The sequence below is a fragment of the Hirsutella rhossiliensis genome (assembly GCF_020360975.1).
Source record: "Hirsutella rhossiliensis strain HR02 chromosome Unknown scaffold00001, whole genome shotgun sequence".
Taxonomy (NCBI): domain Eukaryota; kingdom Fungi; phylum Ascomycota; class Sordariomycetes; order Hypocreales; family Ophiocordycipitaceae; genus Hirsutella; species Hirsutella rhossiliensis.
The window spans coordinates 1843737-1862234 of record NW_025408667.1 but is presented as its reverse complement, the minus strand read 5'-3'; the positions used below and the strand labels follow the sequence as shown (position 1 = coordinate 1862234).

Sequence of the window (18498 nt, the reverse complement as noted above, 5' to 3'; positions counted from 1 at the left end):
CGACAGTACGTACCCAGAGCTCCTGTCGGTGACTTCATTTTAGGTACCTAGGTACCTACCTAGGTCCCTTACCTACCCGGTAGGTTGGACGGACCGGACCCAAACCAGAGAAAAAGGCCTTCCTTGGCTCCAAACCCAGCTTCGCGTCTAGAAGATCACTCCGATAGGCTCTAATCACTGCAGAAATGCTGGCAGCCACCTTTCGATTAGCTCCTCCGAGCACGAGGATAGCACGGCGAATGCTGACGACGCTTGCGAATAATCCTCACATCGTTCGTGACGATCCCACCCGTTCTGGCATTGAGGCTGCTTGCTGACTGCCTCCGAAGAAGGTCTTCGACAACCCTTCGTCACCCGCGTCTTACATCCTCACCTACCTCGATACGAAGCCGCCCTCGCAAAGACTAGCCGTTGGTACATGCACGAAAATCCCGCCAAGTCCCCAATCCTTCCGCGAGAACCCGCGTTTCCTGGACATTCTTAACGAGGTCATCACCGAGTACGGACACGAGGACGAAGACGTCGTCAGCCAGGCCCGAGCCTTGGCCAGCCCCGGCGGCTTCTCCTTGGGCTCCGGGGGCTCCTTCTTCCCGCAACAGCGCCTAGACAGACGTGCATCTCGCAAGCAGGGCGGCGGCGGCGGCGCGGGCGGGACCGGCGCTGGAGGAGCCAGCGCGCAGGGTGGTGCCGGAGGGGGGGGCGTAGGGGGCTGGGTGCATCTGAGCGACCGCCGAAACCCTCCGGACTTTGGCAGAATAGCCTGGCCCGAGGACATCCTGGGCAGCGTCGAGGTAGATCATGGGGGACAGGTGGTGGGAAGAGTGCAGGGCAGTGGAACATACAGACTCGTGACCAACGAGGGAATGTGAGTGAAATTTGGGAGAAAGAGAGGAACATCGAGAGCCACTGACTGATTGCATTGACAGCCTTGGCTTGAGCCCGTTTCTGAGGGAGAAGCTGGTGGACAGGCTCAGGAAAGAAGAGGCCAAGGAACGGGCGTCGTGATGCGCCACGTTTCCCGATGAGCGGGGGGGCTTGCTATTATGAACTGGGTGATGGGACAATTCACTCGAATCTATGTTGCACGACCGCTGTCAACGGCGTTGTCGAAGATGACGGACAGGCGCCGAGCTGCTGCGTGCCAGGCGATAAGGCGGGCGTCGCCGGCGGCCGAGAATCTCGTGCTGGGGCACAGTGTCAGCCAGGTTGAGAGGCTGGCCGGTCCAGGATACGCAGCTGGACTCGGAGATGATCAGAGTCTAGACCCCGGGCATGACGATGGTCCAGGATTGGCAGCTGGTAGTCTTTCACGTGAGGGACGGCGAGGCAGCTTGACCTCATCCATGGGGCCAGAGCGGCCCTCCACACCCAAACAGTTGGGATCAGTACGTAAGACGACCTCGCATGACGGGGGAATCACATCTCACAAACGGGAGGGAGAGAAAGATGATGAAATCAGGCGCGTTTTCCGGCGCAAAGCTCGGTAGCGCCGCGGGAATTGGCCGACTTGGCGGCGGCATACTCGTGGGACAGGTAAAGAGCATTGCCGAATCTGATATATGTACATGCGTCAAGCATACACTCATGAAAAGGCATTCGGTGCACGTGCGCGCAAGAATGTCAGACGGCGAAGCGGAGAGGCAGACAGCCTCCGCTCTCGGGCTCTGCGCCTCGGAGAGCAGTACAGTGGATAGGGGCGCTCACCGCCCGTTGCACCTTGATGGGCAGTCGTACTGTACAGCGAGTTTCAAGTCCAGGTTGCAGGTTTGCACGGGTGTTTGCAGGATGGTGCATGAGGTTGAGAAAGGTGGGACGTCCAACCTCGAGGCATCGGCTCTCACCCCGTAGAAAGTCGCTCATAGCGACGCCGGACTCTAGCAGGTTCCGGGTGCCGTTGGGGATCTCCAGCTGGCGTCCGAACCGGCCAGTGCATTTTACAGCGATGGCTCGGGGTGGGGTGGTGCCCCTATATAGCGAGGTGCGTCATCCATGTACCTCGATTGGGTGCGGTACGTGACGTCAGGTGGCTGCGCGCACCAAGGTGATGGTCTCTGGACATGCCCAAGTACTGTACATTGGGCGGCCAAGTACAGGTCGCGGCGGCGGGGCCCAAGCAAAAAAAAGAGTCGGGCTCCCATTGCGCGCAGCAACAACCCCTCCACTCCAACCACCGACTTCATCCCTTGCCCCGATCAAGCAACCCATGGCAGCCAAAGACGGCCATTGACAGCCGACCCTGATACCCACTCACCACACCATGGCTCCTCGCGGAGGCTTCGAGGACGAGGAGCTCACCATCTCCCTGTCCTCGTCCCACGTTCGCCGCCAGCAGCAGCAGCAGCGACAAGTGGCTTCCCGCCAGCATGCTCGCGACGCCGCCGCCGCACCATCGCCTTCGTCGTCCAAGCCCAGCTCCCGAGCCAGCGCCATGGACCCCCCCCTGCGCGACAGGTCCAAGGCCGAGCAGCGCATCGGCGCCTACAAGATCGTCCGCACCCTCGGCGAGGGCTCCTTTGGCAAGGTCAAGCTGGCCATCCACCACGGCACCGGCCAGCAGGTGGCCCTCAAGATCATTGCCAGGAAGAAACTCATCAGTCGCGACATGGCAGGCCGTGTCGAGCGAGAGATTGAGTATCTCCAGCTGCTGCGCCACCCGCACATCATCAAGCTGTACGTCGGCTCCCTGCTCGTCGTGCGCTCCATTCTGACCGTGGCATGCTCCAGGTACACCGTCATCAAGACCCACACCGAAATCATCATGGTCCTCGAGTACGCCGGCGGCGAGCTATTCGACCACATCGTCCAGCACGGACGCATGAGCGAGTCCGAGGCCCGTCGCTTCTTCCAACAGATGCTCTGTGCTGTCGAGTACTGCCACCGACACAAAATCGTCCATCGCGACCTCAAGCCCGAGAATCTGCTCCTCGACGAGCATCTCAACGTCAAGATTGCCGATTTCGGTCTGAGCAACATCATGACCGACGGCAACTTCCTCAAGACAAGCTGCGGGAGCCCCAACTACGCCGCCCCCGAGGTCATTGGCGGCAAGCTCTACGCCGGCCCCGAGGTCGATGTCTGGAGCTGCGGCGTCATTCTCTACGTGCTCCTCGTCGGAAGACTGCCCTTTGACGACGAACACATCCCTAGCCTCTTTGCTAAAATCGCGAGGGGAACCTACAGCATCCCTCCCTGGATGCCGGCCGGTGCCGCCAACCTCATCAAGAAGATGCTGGTGGTGAACCCCGTGCAGCGGGCCACCATTGAGGAGATCAGGCAGGATTCGTGGTTCGTGACTGACCTGCCCGCCTACCTCCAGCCCCCCGTCGAAGAGTTCCTCAACACCGGCGTTGACCCCAACAAGGCGATTGAGACGTGCGACATTGCTCCCAATGCATCCACGCAGGTGCAAGAGAAGCTGCACAACGAGGTGACGGAAAAGATTAGCAAGACTATGGGATACGGGAAGAATGACGTCGAAGAGGCGCTGCAGTCAGAGGAACCGTCGGCCATCAAGGACGCGTACATGATTGTCAGAGAGAACAAGTTGATGCAAGTCAATCGTGAGTCCCAACACCCCACAACCATCATGTGCGAATGCTCACCCTTGGCTCAGAAAACCCCGACGGTTTAAATCCGGAATCGGAGGAGGCTTCGAGCCCCATGATGAGCATGTCGTCTGCTCGATCGGGCCTGTCGCAGAGCGGCATCTCGTCCCGCCCATATGTGAGCAAAGTCGGCATCTTGCCCAGCAGTCTCCCTGCCTACCACAAGGACTTTATGGAACGGAAGAAGGCTGGTGGGGAGCATGACGAAGCGTCGACATCCGCCCCCCACGAGGAGCCATCGTCGTCCAGGACCGACGCGGAAAAGGAGGAGGCAGCACGCCGCCTCAAGCCGCACACACGTTCCCAGTTACGAATCGACGAGGCCGCAAAACGCCCTCAGGGCATGACGCCAATGAACCCACCCAAGAAGCCCAGGCCTGTGCGTTGGCAGTTTGGCATACGGTCCCGAAACGCGCCCTGGGAGGCGCTGCTCTGCATCCACAAGGCGCTTTACAAGTTGGGGGCCACCTACATACCGGATGAAGACTACGTCCGGATCCACCGCAAGGGAAGCGAGGCGCCCAGCGGCGATGGCAGCTTCGCCGACGACTACGACGGAGCTCCTCCGCAGCACGATGCGAATGCTGACCTGGATCCGGCCAAGAGGTACAGATTACCCGCCGACCCCTGGCACATCAAGGTCCGGTGGGAATCTGCCAGTATGTATCTCCCTTCCCCTCCCGGTCTTTGAACATGCGCTGACTGTTGTTTTCCTTAGCCATCAAGCGCAAGACAAAAAGCACGCCGCAGCCCACGCAGGGCGGCTTTTCCGGCACACCGGAAAGCTATCACGTCTTTTCACCCAAGGATCCGGTCAAAAAGGCCTTTGTCGCACTACATCTCGACATCCAGATCTACGAAATGGAGCAAGGGGTCTACCTGGTGGATTTCAAGTGCTCCGGGTATGAGACGCCTGACGGCATGCTCCTCGAAGAAAAGGAAGTGACAAGCCCGTTTCCATTCCTCGATATGGCGGCCAAGTTAATCATGCAGCTTGCGGAAGCGGACTGAGAACGGCAAACGAGCGAGCTGTGCCCGGCTTGTCGGGGTGATGGCATCCTTATCGTTGTGTCCAGGCGGCCACGCCCTCGTCGGCGTTGACGAGACACAACCAAGAGCGGATTAAAACCACTCCAAGCATCAGATGAGGGTGGGCGGAGGAAATGCTGGGACCTGGCCACCTGTGGCAGTGGCGGCTAGGTCGCCGATGATGATGTCACGATGACCAGACATGCGAGGCCCTACAATGCGTGGCATAGATTGCTACTTGGCTCGAGGGAGTTGGTTGGCTTTGATTGAGCGGTGCATTTGGAAGCGCGATGCAACATCTGAGGAAGGGCGCCAGGGTTGTCATCTAATAGAAGGGGCGGCGGCGCCAGTCACTGCAGCGTGTAGCGAGGAGACAGACAGCAGAATGGGGTTGAACATGGAAGAAGCCTCGAGGACAAGCAACTTGAAACTTGACGTCGGAGAACGGAGCGAGGGTGAGAGGGTAACAGCCAAGACTTGATCATTTTCGTGCAAGAGCAGACATGATGGGACTTGATAGCGGGAAGCGGTGACATGTATCCAAACTTTGCCCGTCCCTTGTCCCCGCCCTGTCCGAGCGCGAGCCGGGGCCAGGAAGCACTCGTCTGCATGACGTACTGGGGATTGCTAGGCTAGTGGAACTGATCCTCGGTGACGCCCTTGCCCATGGCGGCGGTGGAGCTGACGCCGCCTGTAATCATCTTCTGGAGCTCGTCGACGTAGTTGGCGCCGCTCCACTTCTGGTGCTTGACGACGTCGACGCCGAGCTCCATCTCGGGCTCCTGGACGAGCTCGCCGTAGGCGCGCATGCCCTGCTGGCTGTAGGCGCGGGCGAAGCGGTCGCTGATGAGGGCCGTGGTGTGCAGGCCGGCGAGGGTGATGAACTGCCAGCAGTAGCCGAGGGCGGCGAGGCGGCGGATGTACGTCTCCTGCTCGTCGCGCGGCATGGCCGTCTTCCAGTTGAAGGAGGGAGAGAGGTTGTAGGCGAGCCTGTGCAAGGGTGTCAGCACGCTCGGCGTGTCAGGGACGGCCGAAGGCGGCGGGCGGTAGGGAGGGAGGACGGTGGACGTACTTTTGGTGGGGAAGAGCGGCGTGGACGCCGTCGGCAAACTCCTTGGCCTGCCTGTGGTCGGGCAGCTTGCTCTCCATCCAGACGGCGTCGCAGTAGGGGCCGTAGGCAATGGCCCTGTTGATGGCACAGTCACAGCCCCCCTTGAGGCGATAGAAGCCCTCGCGGGTGCGCGGGGCGTCCCAGTCAAAGTAGACGTCGTGGCCGCCGAGCACCTCCCTGGCAATGGCGCGGGCCTCGGCGTTGCTCTTGCGGGCGGCCTTTTGGCGGTAGGCGGCCTTGAGGCGGTCCTTGTCGCGGTAGGCGCCGGCGTCGATGGCGGCGGCGACGGCGTCGTCGAAGCGCATGAGGCGGGCGGCGGCGAGCCAGTCGTCCTCGACGCGCTCCAGGTCGGCGCCCGTCTTGCCGGCCTGCTCGGCGGCCGTCATGAGGTCGTTGAGGGCGGGGCGGTGGGCGAGGTCGCGGTTGGTGCAGCCGAGGATGAAGGCGTGGTCGCGCGGGTCGATGGTGGTGGTGATGAGGGTGGCGGCCTCGGCGTCGGTGCGGGCGACGGCGACGAGGTCGGAGCCTGTGTTTCAAGCACGCGCGGCCAGGTCAGCGCCATGCTCCGCCGGATGCTGGAATGGGACAGAGGATGCAAACGAGGGGGAAGGGGCGTGGACGGAACGTCAACGCACCCATGATGTCGGCCTGGGCGCGGATGGCAACGAGGCGGCTGATGTGCTCGCTAATGGGCACCAGGACCTTGCCGGCCATGTGGCCGCACTTCTTGGTGCCGGGGGCCTGGTCCTCGATGTGGATGCCGGCGGCGCCCTTTTCGACAAAGAGCTTGGTGAGCTTCATGACGGCCGTGAGCCCGCCGTGGCCCGTGTCGGCGTCGGCGATGATGGGCCGCAGGTAGTCGGTGGCCGGGCCGCGTTGGCCGGGGGGCGTGGAGAGGCGCTCCTGGCGCTGCTTGCGGTCGTGGAAGAGCTGGGCCATGAAGAGGTGGCCGACCTTGTTGGGGACGGTTGTCTATGCCCATTCCCGAGCATCAGCACCCAGGCCTCGAGCATGGGCATCAAGGCCTCCCTCAGGCATCGCCATCAAACACCTCAAGCAAAGGGGGCTGTACGCACATAGGGATAGTCGGCCAGATCGGGCCCCGGCTCATCCGACGCCGACGCCGTCGACGACGACTGCCAGCCCGAGACGTAGACGGTGTCGAGATACTTTGCCATCTGCGTCACCATGGTAGGCTCCAGGCAGCCGTACGTGTAGCTGGCGTCCTTGCTCTGCAGCCCGGCCGCGTTAGCCACGCCCTTCCCCCGCCCTCTGTCTGCCACGGCGAGGGGCAGAGAGGAACGCAGAGAGGAAGAGAAAAGGGTACCTGGAAGCGGTGCTCGAGGATGCGCCACAGCTTCTTGGCCTGGGCGTTGCTCGCGTACTCGATCTTGAGGCTGCCGCGCTTGGAGACAATCTGCTCGGCGGTAAAGGGCCGCTTGGTGTGCTTCCAGCGCGAGTCGCGCCACCAGGCCTTGACCTGGTCCACCTCCTGGGCGAAGAGGGCGTCTTCGCTCTCCGGGCTGACGGCCGCGCTGAGCATGTTGTTGGCCGCCATGGTGTGAGAGGATGAGGGTCCGGTTTATTACGCTCTCGCCGGTGGATTGACCGAGGGCCGGCCTGTGGTTAGAGAGAGCGCGAGAGAGAGACTCTGCTTGAAACGAGTTGGGAGTCGATTGCTGGTGAGCCGCGGCACGAGCCTGGGTGGGCGGGCGGCTGGCGAAGGGAGAGCCGAGAGTGGGGGCCGGGGCGGGAGGGGTTGGACGGGCGGCAAGGGCGAAAGGGAGGAAAAGAAGAAGAAGAAGAAAAGTGCGGAAGAGGGAGACAGGTGGAGGGGGAGGGGGAGAGGGGGAAGAGAGAGAGAGAGAAAGGGAGAGAAATTGTCACGAATCAACGGAGCAAACCTTGGGCATGGCAGCTCGCTCGACTTACACCTCGGTCGGGAATCGGCCGGGTTGCCGCGCCCTCTCCCGGACGATCCCGGGGTGCATGCATGTGCCAACCGTCTAGCCCCAGGTAGGAAACGAGCTTCTCCCATCCCCTCGTGGAGTACCCGAGAGCAAAGCCTGCAACCGGTCGAGTGCGTGCAACGGGTAGCCGAGTCGTTGCGGAGAGGAACTGGTTTCATGCTGGCTCGAGGCCATCTCTCCTCCTTTGCTCCTCCTCCTCCCACGCCTGCCCGGCGGGATGGAGATGGCGGACCGTCTGGGGAACTTGCACATGTGTATGTACACACTACGAAATAGTCCTTGGTAGCGGCAAGGCGGCCGCCCAGCTGGAGGGGCCGAGGCGCCGCTGCTCCTGTACCGGAACCAAGCTGAGGGGCCTCGGAAGTACCGAGACGTATGGCCAAACGAGTAGCTGCCTCGCACATCTGTTTGGCACCGGATTCTTCACCTTTACTGCTCCGCCGTATGGGGTCAACATGGATTCGACGAGCCTTGACGACAGAAAGAGGCTCATCCCTCCAGCCGAGTGTACCGAGTATTAGCATGCACTAAGTACAGTACCGTCACTTACTTGCCGACCTTGGCAGGAAACGCACGGCCGGGCTCCGCTGCCCCGGAGCCTCCCTCCCCTTTGGCATGTGAAAATGCCAGAGCCGACGGTCACGCGACCCAGCAGCCTCACACTTCAGCTGAGTGCATCGTGAGGCGATATCCAACCCAGACATCCAACCCAGACTCCCTCACCGACACGACACGTGGAGCCAACGTCACCAGATGCCCGTGTTCCATTTCGATTTCCGACATCATCTCTCTATGGCTTCTTTGCATCCCCCTTCCCTCGCGGACATGACAGGCCAGTCCGTGACTTGACATGGCAAGTGGTAAAGAGCAAAGAGTCCCCGGCCAACCCGCCAAGATGCCAATGTTGATGACCCGTCTAGCAATATCCATGAGATGCCGTGAACCATGACCTTCCTTCTCGTCCCGAATCCGCACAAGCCCTCTAAAGACCTGAGCCGGTCGTTTCAAGCCCCAACGCCGTAGTGCCCTCTCGTCCTGTCCATTCTTGTCTCGGCCCTTGCCCATGCCCTCTATTCCCTCCTCCGTCTGCCCCTGCCCAGCTGCGCCCAGCTCAACCCAGCGACAGCTCCGCCAGCGACTTCTGGTTAATCTGCTCAATCGCGTTGACAAACGTCGGGTACGGCGTCAGCGTCCCCAGGGCTCGCCGCATGTGCGCGTTGACGATTTCCAGCCCATATACGTAGCTCGAGTTGACCCAGCCGAACCTATACACCCGTCCAATGTCAGCGGATGCGTCCGAGATCTCGCTCACGTCGACATTCTGATGTCCTCGCCGGGCTTGCATCACTCACCCTTCCTTGGCCACGCCTTTAAAGTCCAGGCCCTGGTTCCCGTACTCGGCATCGACTCGGTGAGGGTCGACTGGACGCGTCACGTCATACTTTTCCACCACGACGCCGTTGAAGTCGACAAACGCCTTTGTAATCATAAACAGCCACTTGTACGCCAGCCGCTCCGCCTCCTCGGTGAAGCTGTAGCGTAGCAGTCCTGTCCACGCGAGCATCTGCTGGGGCGCCCAGCCATAGGGGAAATCCCACTGCCGGTTCGGCCGTTCCAGGCCAATCTCGCCCCGCGACTTCTCCGTTCCAGCCAGGAGCCCGCCAAATGCCTCAAACTTGGGCAGCCCCTTCTTGACCATCTCGGCCGCCTGCTTGGGTGTGGCGATGCCGGCCCACAGTGCCCAGAACGTCGTCGAACTCTCGTACGAGCAGCGTTCCTGCTTGACCGTATCGTAGTCGAAGAACATGCCCTCGGCCTCGCTCCACATGAGCTTGTCGACCGTCAGCTTCCGCCGCTTGGCCCGCCGGTCCCAAGCTGCCGAGGAGAGCATCTCGCCCGGCCGGTACGGAGTCCCGGAGCAAAACTCGGCGGGAATGACGAGCTTGTCGTTGAACACGGCCCGGATTGTGCGAGCAATGTCGGTCTCGTATTTGAACAGCAGCGAGTTCAGGTCGATGGTGGCGAGGTTGGCACAGACACCCTCGAACCGATACGTCGTGTCGTGGCCCGACTCCCGAACCGCCCGGTCGTGCATAAAGTACTCGTCCAGCTGCGGCTCCTTGACCTCTCCGTGGTTGTAGGCCCGCACAAATTCCTCAAACTCCATGTTGTGCTTCTTGATGTATGGCTCAAGAATGTGCACAAAGTGTCCGGCCTCCGTCTCCGGCGGCACCCCCAAGCCTTCGGGGCGATACCTGGACATGCCGGTAATCGGGTCCAGCCTAGGCTCGCTCATCCAGACGCTGTGGTACTCCTTGATGGCGGCGAGAATCGACCGCCTGAGAAAGTCCTTGGCATCCGGCTCGTGCTTGATCTTTTCGTACACCCGGAGAGCCATGTCGGTCAGGAAGGGTGGCTGCGAGCGGCCGAGATAGTAGGACCGGGTGGCGTTGAGGATCTTACCATAGTGCTCGATGCAGAAGCAGAAATTGAGTACCATGGACTTGGCCAGGTCGACCCTGTCGTTGACCAAGAGTCCCAGGGACTCCATGTAGCTGTCCCAGCCGTACAGCTCGTTGAACCGGCCGCCCGGGACGACAAATGGCAAGCCCCTGAGCGACGTGGATCCGTCGGCATCCCGCTCCTCTTCGACGGCCACGGCCAGCAAGCCCGGCTTGTCGTTCATGTCCCGTATCAGCTCGGGGGTGATGGTACCCGGCAGAAGCTGAACATCAAGACGAATGTCGGGCCTCGCCTCGGCGACCCTTTTGTAGTATTCGTACTGCTCCGGAGCACCGACGGGGACGTAGATGCGGGGTCTGGGATCGTCGGTCCAGTCCTTGGGGTCGCGGGCGGCAATCTCAATGGTGGACTCGTCGATGCGTCGGGTCAAGCCCTCCCAGAAGTGGTCACGGATGAGTCGGGAGAGACGGTCGACGGGGTTCTCGTTTAAGCGGCCCTCGTCCAAGATGATCTGCTTGCGCCCGTACTCTTTGGCCAGGGTCAACTCCTGGAGGAGGTTGGAGAGCATGTAGGTGCCTCGGACGTCGAAGCGGTTGTGGCCGGCCGAGGCGGCGGTGCGCAGAGCGAGGACCTTGGGGCCGTTGTCCTCGATTGTGATTTGCATGTTGTCATCGGTATCTTCCTGAGCTCGGAGACTCTCGAGGGTGGCATCGACTTGGATGAGGAATCTCCGGCCGTGCAGGATGGTCGTCTCGTCTGGGGTTATGTCATTCAGCACGGCTGCCTGTTGCTGGGATAGTAGCGGAGCATACCGTGGCTTCCTCGCCGGAAGGGCCCATGAGACTCAATTCTCTCGAACTGCTTGTGCAGGTTGTTCTGCCGCCGCGGGCCAGGTGAGCAAGGGGAAGGCGGGTGCAGCAAGAGAGCTGAAGGGCGCCTACTTGCGAGTATGTCCGGGTGCGAAGACCAAAGCGGCGAGTATGGCGCTCGTCGGAGGCGTAGTATGTTTTGGCATCGTCGTAGACGCCATAGTCTTCGGACCCGCTGGAGCGATGGTTGACTGTCGAAGCCATCATGGCCTTGTGCGCGTGCTTGTGCGTACTCGGCGAGCCGGGGTGCAGAAGCAGGAGATGGGCGACGATTCGAGGCCAAAGAGATTTCTATGGCGTGGATGGGTGCAGGAGAAACGGGGACAAAGTGGATTGACGGCGTGACTCGCGCGTCGAGCGAAGGGCGACGAGCGGGATGCGAGAATTAAGGGGAAAAATCGATATCGTCACGTTCAACAAAGTCTGCTGCCTAGCAGTGCCTAGCAGGACGAGGTGGGTTAGGGGAGTCAATTGCACGAGGGAGGATGGTGGGTGGCGAGGCTCGACTGTCGCTCGCCAAGGCCAGGCGAGAGGATCAAGGGAACGCGAGGCCCGGAATAACCTGAAGGCACAGACAGAGGAGAGAGGCGGTGACGATGTTTCGGACCCTGAACCCCACCGCGCTTTACGCCATGCAGCTGATGGCACACACGTACCAGCGGACCATATCTTATCTGTATGTACAAAGTAGAGTGGCACAGACAGGTGACAGGAACGGTACATCTAATAAGGCTGAGAGACGAGGTACCAGCGGCCATAGCACCGCATATTGGAGAATCGGCGTCGTCCTCCGTCAACCCGTCCACCTCGTCGACCAATCCTCCCTCAATGTGCATTCGCCTGCCTTGCAGCCTGCTTCTCTTCATACTCACGGTCATATTCTTCCCAGCTTCTGTCTGTCGAGCCCCGGGCCGCTTCATGATAGGCTCTCTTGTACACGTTGTCCCCGTTTCTCCTTCATCCATCTCCGCCCTATCTTCGATGCCGGCGCCACGTCCGTCGCAGTCCTCACCCTGGTGCGGATGTTCAAAGTCGAGTCGTGGGTGAGGACGGGTTGATTGCTTTACATTTCTCGCCATCTCTGAAATACTGTTGGCGTAGAATCGCGCCGTTTTCCTTTCTCGCCATTCGGTCCGACACTGTCGTCAAGCTGGCCTTGACTCATGGACAGATACAAGTTGCCCATTTCCGCCCAGCGAATTGAGCTTGCATGGATTTATCATTAATGCCGCGAGCCTCCTGCGTAAACAAATCGAGCTTCAGCTGCCTTCAACCACGGAACTGGATGAACCTCAACTCGCCTCGGCGATTCCGAGCGTCCAAGCATTCAGATCAGCACTACCAACTCGCAAGCGTCTCCAGTTCGTCAACCAGCAAACTTGACTACTCTTCCAGATTGATGACGACTGTGTGTTCATAATCGGCTTAGTGTGCCGCCGTCAGCCTGCCCGGCTCTGCATTCTGCAGTAATCACGGAGCTCCCGGGACCAAAGATTCGGACCGCTCCGCGAAACTGCGGCGTCCGAGTTCTTATTACTCAGCCAATCTCGTTCCGAAACTTCCCCTCACCTGACTGAGCCCATCGGGAATCTGACTTCACCCCTGGTAATTCAAGCCTAGAGCTCTTGAGGACGGACATCTGCCCTGTTGCGCTTCCTACCGCACTCGTAATGGCGCCATATTCCCCGCCGCTTGATTTGACGCGAGCTTTCGAAGCGGATACTCTCTTGGAAATCCGTACCTCAAAAATGAAAAATATGCCGGGCTTAAAGATTCAATCCGGAATCGACAAGAAGCTATGCTCGGGGCCAATCAAACTCGGCAAGCTTGGGCTTGAGGGAGATGAACACGACCTGACCTTCCATGGGGGCCCCGACAAGGCTGTCCTTGGCTGTGAGTCTGCCTAGTCATCTCCTATTGCTTCTCGTCCCTCGATACATTTACATTTCCCGCGTAGACTGCTCTTCACACTACCCCGGCTGGCGGCATTCGTACCCGGAGCGCGCCGAAAAGTTCGTTCCAGGGGGCTTCGGCGAGAACTTTGTCACCGCGCACATGAATGAGCGCAACGTATGCATCGGCGATGTCATATCCGTAGGCAGTCAGGTTCTCCTCCAGGTGTCGCTGCCTCGCCAGCCCTGCTTCAAGCTGAATCACCGCTTTTCCCTCAAAAACTTTGCCCCTATCACCCATCAGACCAGCCGCACCGGTTGGTACTATCGAGTGCTGCGCCCCGGCGAGGTCAGCCCCGGGGATGAGATTCGATTGACCGAGAGGAAGTGGCCCGAGTGGACTGTTGAACGCGTTCAAGAATACCTACATCGAGACAAGGAGAATCTGGACATGAACAGAAAACTGGCAGAGCTGGATGCCCTTGGAGAGGAGAGTCGTGGACAGTTTCGGAAGAGGGTGGCGGCTGCTATCAAAAAATCAAAACCAGTCAAGCAGGACGTTTGGAAGGACTGGAGAATCATCAGCCGAAGAATGCAAACTTCCAGAGTTGTTTCGATAGTGTTGGAGCACACCACACCCGAAGAAGACGCACAGAAAAAGCTCCCCGGCGCCCATGCGAGGATCAAGCTGCCCAACGGTCTCATCAGGTCATACTCTGTCGTTGCCGGCGGAGATAGCATTTTCAATCTGTCCAACAAGATGGAGCTCGGCGTAGCACTCGAAGACAACAGCCGGGGGGGCTCAAGATACCTTCACGAGTCTGCCAAGGTTGGCGACATCCTCCAGGTGGGGAGGATCACTACAGACGTGGACGCTGCGAGCTCTGCGAGCCACCATTGCTTCATCGCTGGCGGTATTGGCTTGACGGCTTTTCTGGCTATGATTAAGGGCATGCATTCCATAAACTTCAGCTATATCTTGCACTATGCCGTACGGTCTGCCGAAGATATCCCCTTCCGAGACCGACTCGAGTCCTTCAAAGAAAACATCGTCTTCTACGACAAGTCCGAAGGCCAGAGGATGAACATCGAGCAGATCGTCCAGACCCTCACTTGGAACAGCCAGCTCTACGTCTGTGGCCCCAATCGGATGATGGAAGCGGCCAGGAGTGCTGTTGAGGCTTGCGGGATACCGCCAACCGAAGTTCACTACGAGGCTTTTGCCGCCGACATCTCGGGCGATCCCTTCGAAGCCATTGTGGCCAACAGAGCGGAGCAGACGGTTACGGTCGGAGAAGAAGAAAGTTTGCTAGAGGCGCTGAGGCGCAAGAACTTGGATGTTCCCTCAAGCTGCGAGGTTGGAAACTGCGGCACGTGCAAGGTCACTCTCAAAGAAGGACGTGTCCAACATCGGGGCACAGCTTTGACACCGGAAGAGAAGTATACTTCCATGCTAGCCTGTGTGAGTCGGGGAATCGGCCGCGTCACTATTGAAGTTTGAAGGGCTGCAAGACACCTTTACGGATACATGTTGCTGGGATGCGGCAAACGACACTTTGTAGGAGCTAGGATTTGGTCGCATTTTCAACAGCCACATCATGACGATATATCTGTCATGCTCAATATCTTGTCCTCTCTGCACGAGACGGACCTGCCGAGTCGCGGCAAGTGTCCCCAACGTCTCCGTGGCCTGGACACCAGGCCGGGATACCAAGCCGGGACATCATCACCCCCTTTTTCTCCACCGTGCAACGTGAATATCCGGCTCGCTCTTTTATCTTTTGCTTAGGGTATCTCTGCGTGTAATTTCTTTCCTCAGCGTGAATGCCTGGTTTGATGGCCTGTTCATGTCTCAGCCACTGTTTGCTTCACATCGAGAGCGGTATGTACTTCCCTCCCTCCGCCCGTGTAAAGGAGTTATGGAGCTGAGTGAAGGCCACGACAGACAGGATCTGGCTCTTGCAAGCATCCGCGCTCGCTCATCAGCCCGATACCATGCCCGATATGTGATCGGCGCGATATCGAAAAATGACCCAGCCGGCCGGTAGTACTGTCGTGTAAACAGTTGCAGACACTGTCCCAGCTGTCTCCACATAACAGATGATCTTCGACTGGGTCATGAGAAACTCGTCTGCGCCACGGTACTCATACCGGGGATCAGCAACGCTCAATGCATGCATGATTGGCTCAGTGATCATGGCATCGGGAGACTGTGGCTGTTGGTTGGTGGCATGACTCACACCGGGACAACTTCTCGGGATCTCTGGATCAAGCTGGGCCATTTAAGCGTTAATGGGAAAATCCTTTCACCAACTGCAGTTCCCCCATGCCTTCTCACCGCACCCTTTTTGCAATTACGTATCGATATGCCCCGACTAACAAGCACACAGCTCTGCCTACGAGCGCACGCTCTGCATAACGAGCAAGCAAGCAGTGGGGCACCGATGGCGCCCGGAGTCGAGAGTACCTACAAGTCCTAATTCTTCATTGTTCCAGTATTTTCAATAAAATATTGTGACAGCTAGCTCTAGGCCGTAGGCGAACTGTAGTCCTCATCTACACGCCTAAATAGAGAACTATTCTTAGTTAGGCTGATAAAAGTCATAAAATGTAGGCCCAAGTTATCTATCCACCCACTTTCATTAACTGTACACCCAAAAAGTGGATTAACTGTGGCTGACGGCCGAAGAGGGCCGATACCGCCAATTTGTATGCACACATTCTCTACGATAAGTAGAGCCAGGTAGTAACAGTTCTCCTTCAACGATAAGGCACCCAAAATTGAAGCTATTCGTACTGCGCTTTCTATGCTGATGAGACTATTCTTTGGTGTTTACAACAGGCCTCCTTCTTCGAGTGCACTACGTGCCTGATCCGCTTCATCTAACTGTGATTCCAATTGATCCCATACATCCTCAAGGGCGGCATCGTCCGTGAGGCCGGCGACGAAGATGCAGTCTTGGGTCTCCCGCCGTACCGGCTGATCGTCATCATCAGAGACTGGCGTTTGACGCCCGGCTTGTTGATACGCCCGTTGCATCCGTGTGCCTGCCTCGTACGTATCGCCGTTTTCCTCGATGTGCCGCAGCCCTCGTTCCGTTGAAGTCATCGCGGCCGTTACCGTACCCGTCATCGCCGCTGGTGCCGTTGAGGAGGAGGCAGTCGTATAGCCTCAGCCCGCTCATGCCGTTCAGCGATCTCGTGATGTGACGGATCCCGCCGCGTTGATCTTGACCGCCGTGACTCTTCGAGGTTGAGTGAGCCCTGGGGCGGCCCTTAGCCCTGATAACTTGTGGCTCGTATGGTGCCCGAGTAGGGCTTGTGCCCTGAGCGCTTGTATCGATCGGAATATACCAAAATGGGTCGAAGTCGTCGAGTGTAAGGGAGGTATTGGTGTTGATAGACTCGAAGATTCGATGGCAGCACGGTAGCCCTCGACTAGTAGCCCAATTACAAGGACATTGACCTGGCGGCGGTTTGGCCCGTTGACTTCGGGGTCTAGAGGATCTTGCGATGCTCATCTATTAGTAGCTTTAACGCATATGACGATACTCGCTCGCGGATCGGCATATACGGCGCCTGTAGGAGAACGTTGATATCTTGTGGAGGTTTCGATTCTCTATCGCTGTGATCTGAGCAGCCTGATGGCCCCAGAAGCGTTCGAATCGTTGGAAAACGGTCGTCAAATCGCCCGTACAGGACCAAAGGAACTTCTTCATATGAGAGTGAAGTCCCTCGACGATCGAGGTCGTTGTACGCCCGAAGTGGCGATATTGATTAACGAAACAAGATACAAACTTCTCCTTCCAAGGCGTTAGCCACGTATTGCAACAGTATTGTATAGCTGCAAGCGGGTGGCGGCCTGGTGTCTCAAATTGGCGTAAACGTTCGTTGAAGCTATTCACATCTTGTGACTTGACGATCTCGTTCCACTCTTGTAGAAACGCTTGGAATGCCGGGGCCCGTACGACTCGATTGCCGATTTTTGATGCCTTAGGGAAAAATTGCTTGCATTTCGCAACGACATTCTGGTTAATATGCCACGTGCAGAGAAGGTTAGTACTGTTTTGAAGCTCGCGAAAGCTATCTAACGCCTTAAGCAACGCAGTATCTCGGTCCGTGACAGTGACCCTTGAAATGGGATCGACTCCTTCTCGCAAAGGACTAGCAGCAACGAGATAGCCCAATAGTAATGGGACTCGGTCTCGCCGTTCAAGAAGATAGAGGCAATAGAGAACGTTTTGTTATCTCGAGTGGCCGCGCAGATATTCAATAACGGCATATTGAATCGGTTCGTCTTGTAGGTACAGTCGAGGACGAGGACATCGTGATGCTGACGCCATCGATGGAAGGTAGCACGAGGCGCGAGAAATAGCCCAGTTAGCCGGCCCTGGGGATCACGACTATCTCGATGAAAGAAGTCGGACTTATCTAGCCGGTCGTAGAGAAACTGAAGAGGCGTACGGCCAGCTAGTTCTTCCTGACGGTGCCTAGCCAAGGCGTTACTCACGTCTTGAGCCGTGATACCGGCTAAACGAGGATCGTCGTGAACCAGGTCACGAAGCTCGCCAGCAATATCGGTCGGCCGGGTATTGTTATTAAACTTCCGGATAATGTCGTCGCGATACTTCTGGATAACAAGCGCCCGGTACTTCGGAAAGACCATCGGGTCATCAACAAGGCGATGATTGTGAACATCGTGAAGATAAGAGATAGTCCAGTAACCGCGTTTTTCCTTCAACGAGAGGCGAAATTCACAGTCTGTTTTCTGGGTTGCTGTATTGAGGCGACGACGAGAGATATGAGCAGCTTTATCCTTCCGATTTTCGTAGGGCCGGCCTTGATACAACGAACAAGTGCAGACTTGCGTTGGCCAGCGTTATCCCGCTTCGATGTTCGAATGTGTAGGGCGTAGCCCTCAGCCTCAGCAACGGTATCGGCGGCTTCCATCGCGGCCTGGAAGGTCGGGAATAGTGTCTTCGTAAGCGACTCCATGATTCGGGCTCTAAGGGCAGAAACGCGGTGCGAATAGCTTCAGTTTTGATGGTATTGCTGATAGTTACGGTTACAGGATGTTGTTACGCAAGCATCACGAACTGGCCAGCTGGCCGGCCGGGAATGGGCGCACCAAAATTAGCGGCATCGGCACTGCGCCTGACCCAGCCACAGTTGATCCACTTTTTGGTGTACAGTTAATAAAAGGAGGTGTATAGATAATTGGGCCCAAAATGTAAAAGGCCCAAGCTAGTTAATATACTAGATACAAACTCCTTTCCTATACATCTTTCCTCTTTAGGTGCATACGCCATAGCCCCACCACTCCTTTCTTGCTCGTTGGGCAGAGCTGTCTGCTCGTTAGTCAGGGCCACATGTCTTCGGTGAGTGGTTTCGCAAACATGAGGCTCTGCTTGGACCAGGGCTGGGCTTTGCGGTCCGCAACTGAGCACAAGAACTCGCAGACTTGGTTGATATGGGCGGCTCAGCACATTGGCCAACAAGGTGAACGGCTGTGCCGCCCCAGCGCGGCGCAGTGGTCACGACCGGGTAGATGGCCAAGTC

At 58.2% G+C, this 18498-nt stretch overlaps 5 protein-coding genes across 5 annotated transcripts; 3 read left to right on the top strand and 2 right to left on the bottom strand.

Annotated features, from left to right (window-relative positions):
* Window positions 1-239: 239 nt before the first annotated feature.
* HRG_00227 (uncharacterized protein) lies at window positions 240-1005 on the top strand (the record flags this gene model as incomplete). Its single annotated transcript, XM_044858698.1, has 4 exons — window positions 240-272; window positions 330-642; window positions 706-865; window positions 927-1005. 4 exons carry the CDS (start codon window positions 240-242, stop codon window positions 1003-1005), a joined length of 585 nt encoding a protein of 194 aa, XP_044725098.1.
* Window positions 1006-2257: 1252 nt separating this feature from the next.
* HRG_00226 (kinase) lies at window positions 2258-4616 on the top strand (the record flags this gene model as incomplete). Its single annotated transcript, XM_044858697.1, has 5 exons — window positions 2258-2317; window positions 2363-2670; window positions 2725-3560; window positions 3614-4264; window positions 4324-4616. 5 exons carry the CDS (start codon window positions 2258-2260, stop codon window positions 4614-4616), a joined length of 2148 nt encoding a protein of 715 aa, XP_044725097.1.
* Window positions 4617-5266: 650 nt separating this feature from the next.
* HRG_00225 (isocitrate lyase family domain-containing protein) lies at window positions 5267-7303 on the bottom strand (the record flags this gene model as incomplete). Its single annotated transcript, XM_044858696.1, has 5 exons — window positions 5267-5624; window positions 5707-6271; window positions 6381-6717; window positions 6822-6977; window positions 7073-7303. 5 exons carry the CDS (start codon window positions 7301-7303, stop codon window positions 5267-5269), a joined length of 1647 nt encoding a protein of 548 aa, XP_044725096.1.
* A 1523-nt stretch (window positions 7304-8826) lies between these two features.
* HRG_00224 (trehalase domain-containing protein) lies at window positions 8827-11251 on the bottom strand (the record flags this gene model as incomplete). Its single annotated transcript, XM_044858695.1, has 4 exons — window positions 8827-8980; window positions 9068-10934; window positions 10991-11054; window positions 11120-11251. 4 exons carry the CDS (start codon window positions 11249-11251, stop codon window positions 8827-8829), a joined length of 2217 nt encoding a protein of 738 aa, XP_044725095.1.
* A 1544-nt stretch (window positions 11252-12795) lies between these two features.
* Window positions 12796-14440, top strand: HRG_00223 (MOSC domain-containing protein; the record flags this gene model as incomplete). The annotated part of the gene is made up of 3 exons (XM_044858694.1): window positions 12796-12940; window positions 13005-13436; window positions 13488-14440. 3 exons carry the CDS (start codon window positions 12796-12798, stop codon window positions 14438-14440), a joined length of 1530 nt encoding a protein of 509 aa, XP_044725094.1.
* Between the last annotated feature and the right edge of the window lie 4058 nt (window positions 14441-18498).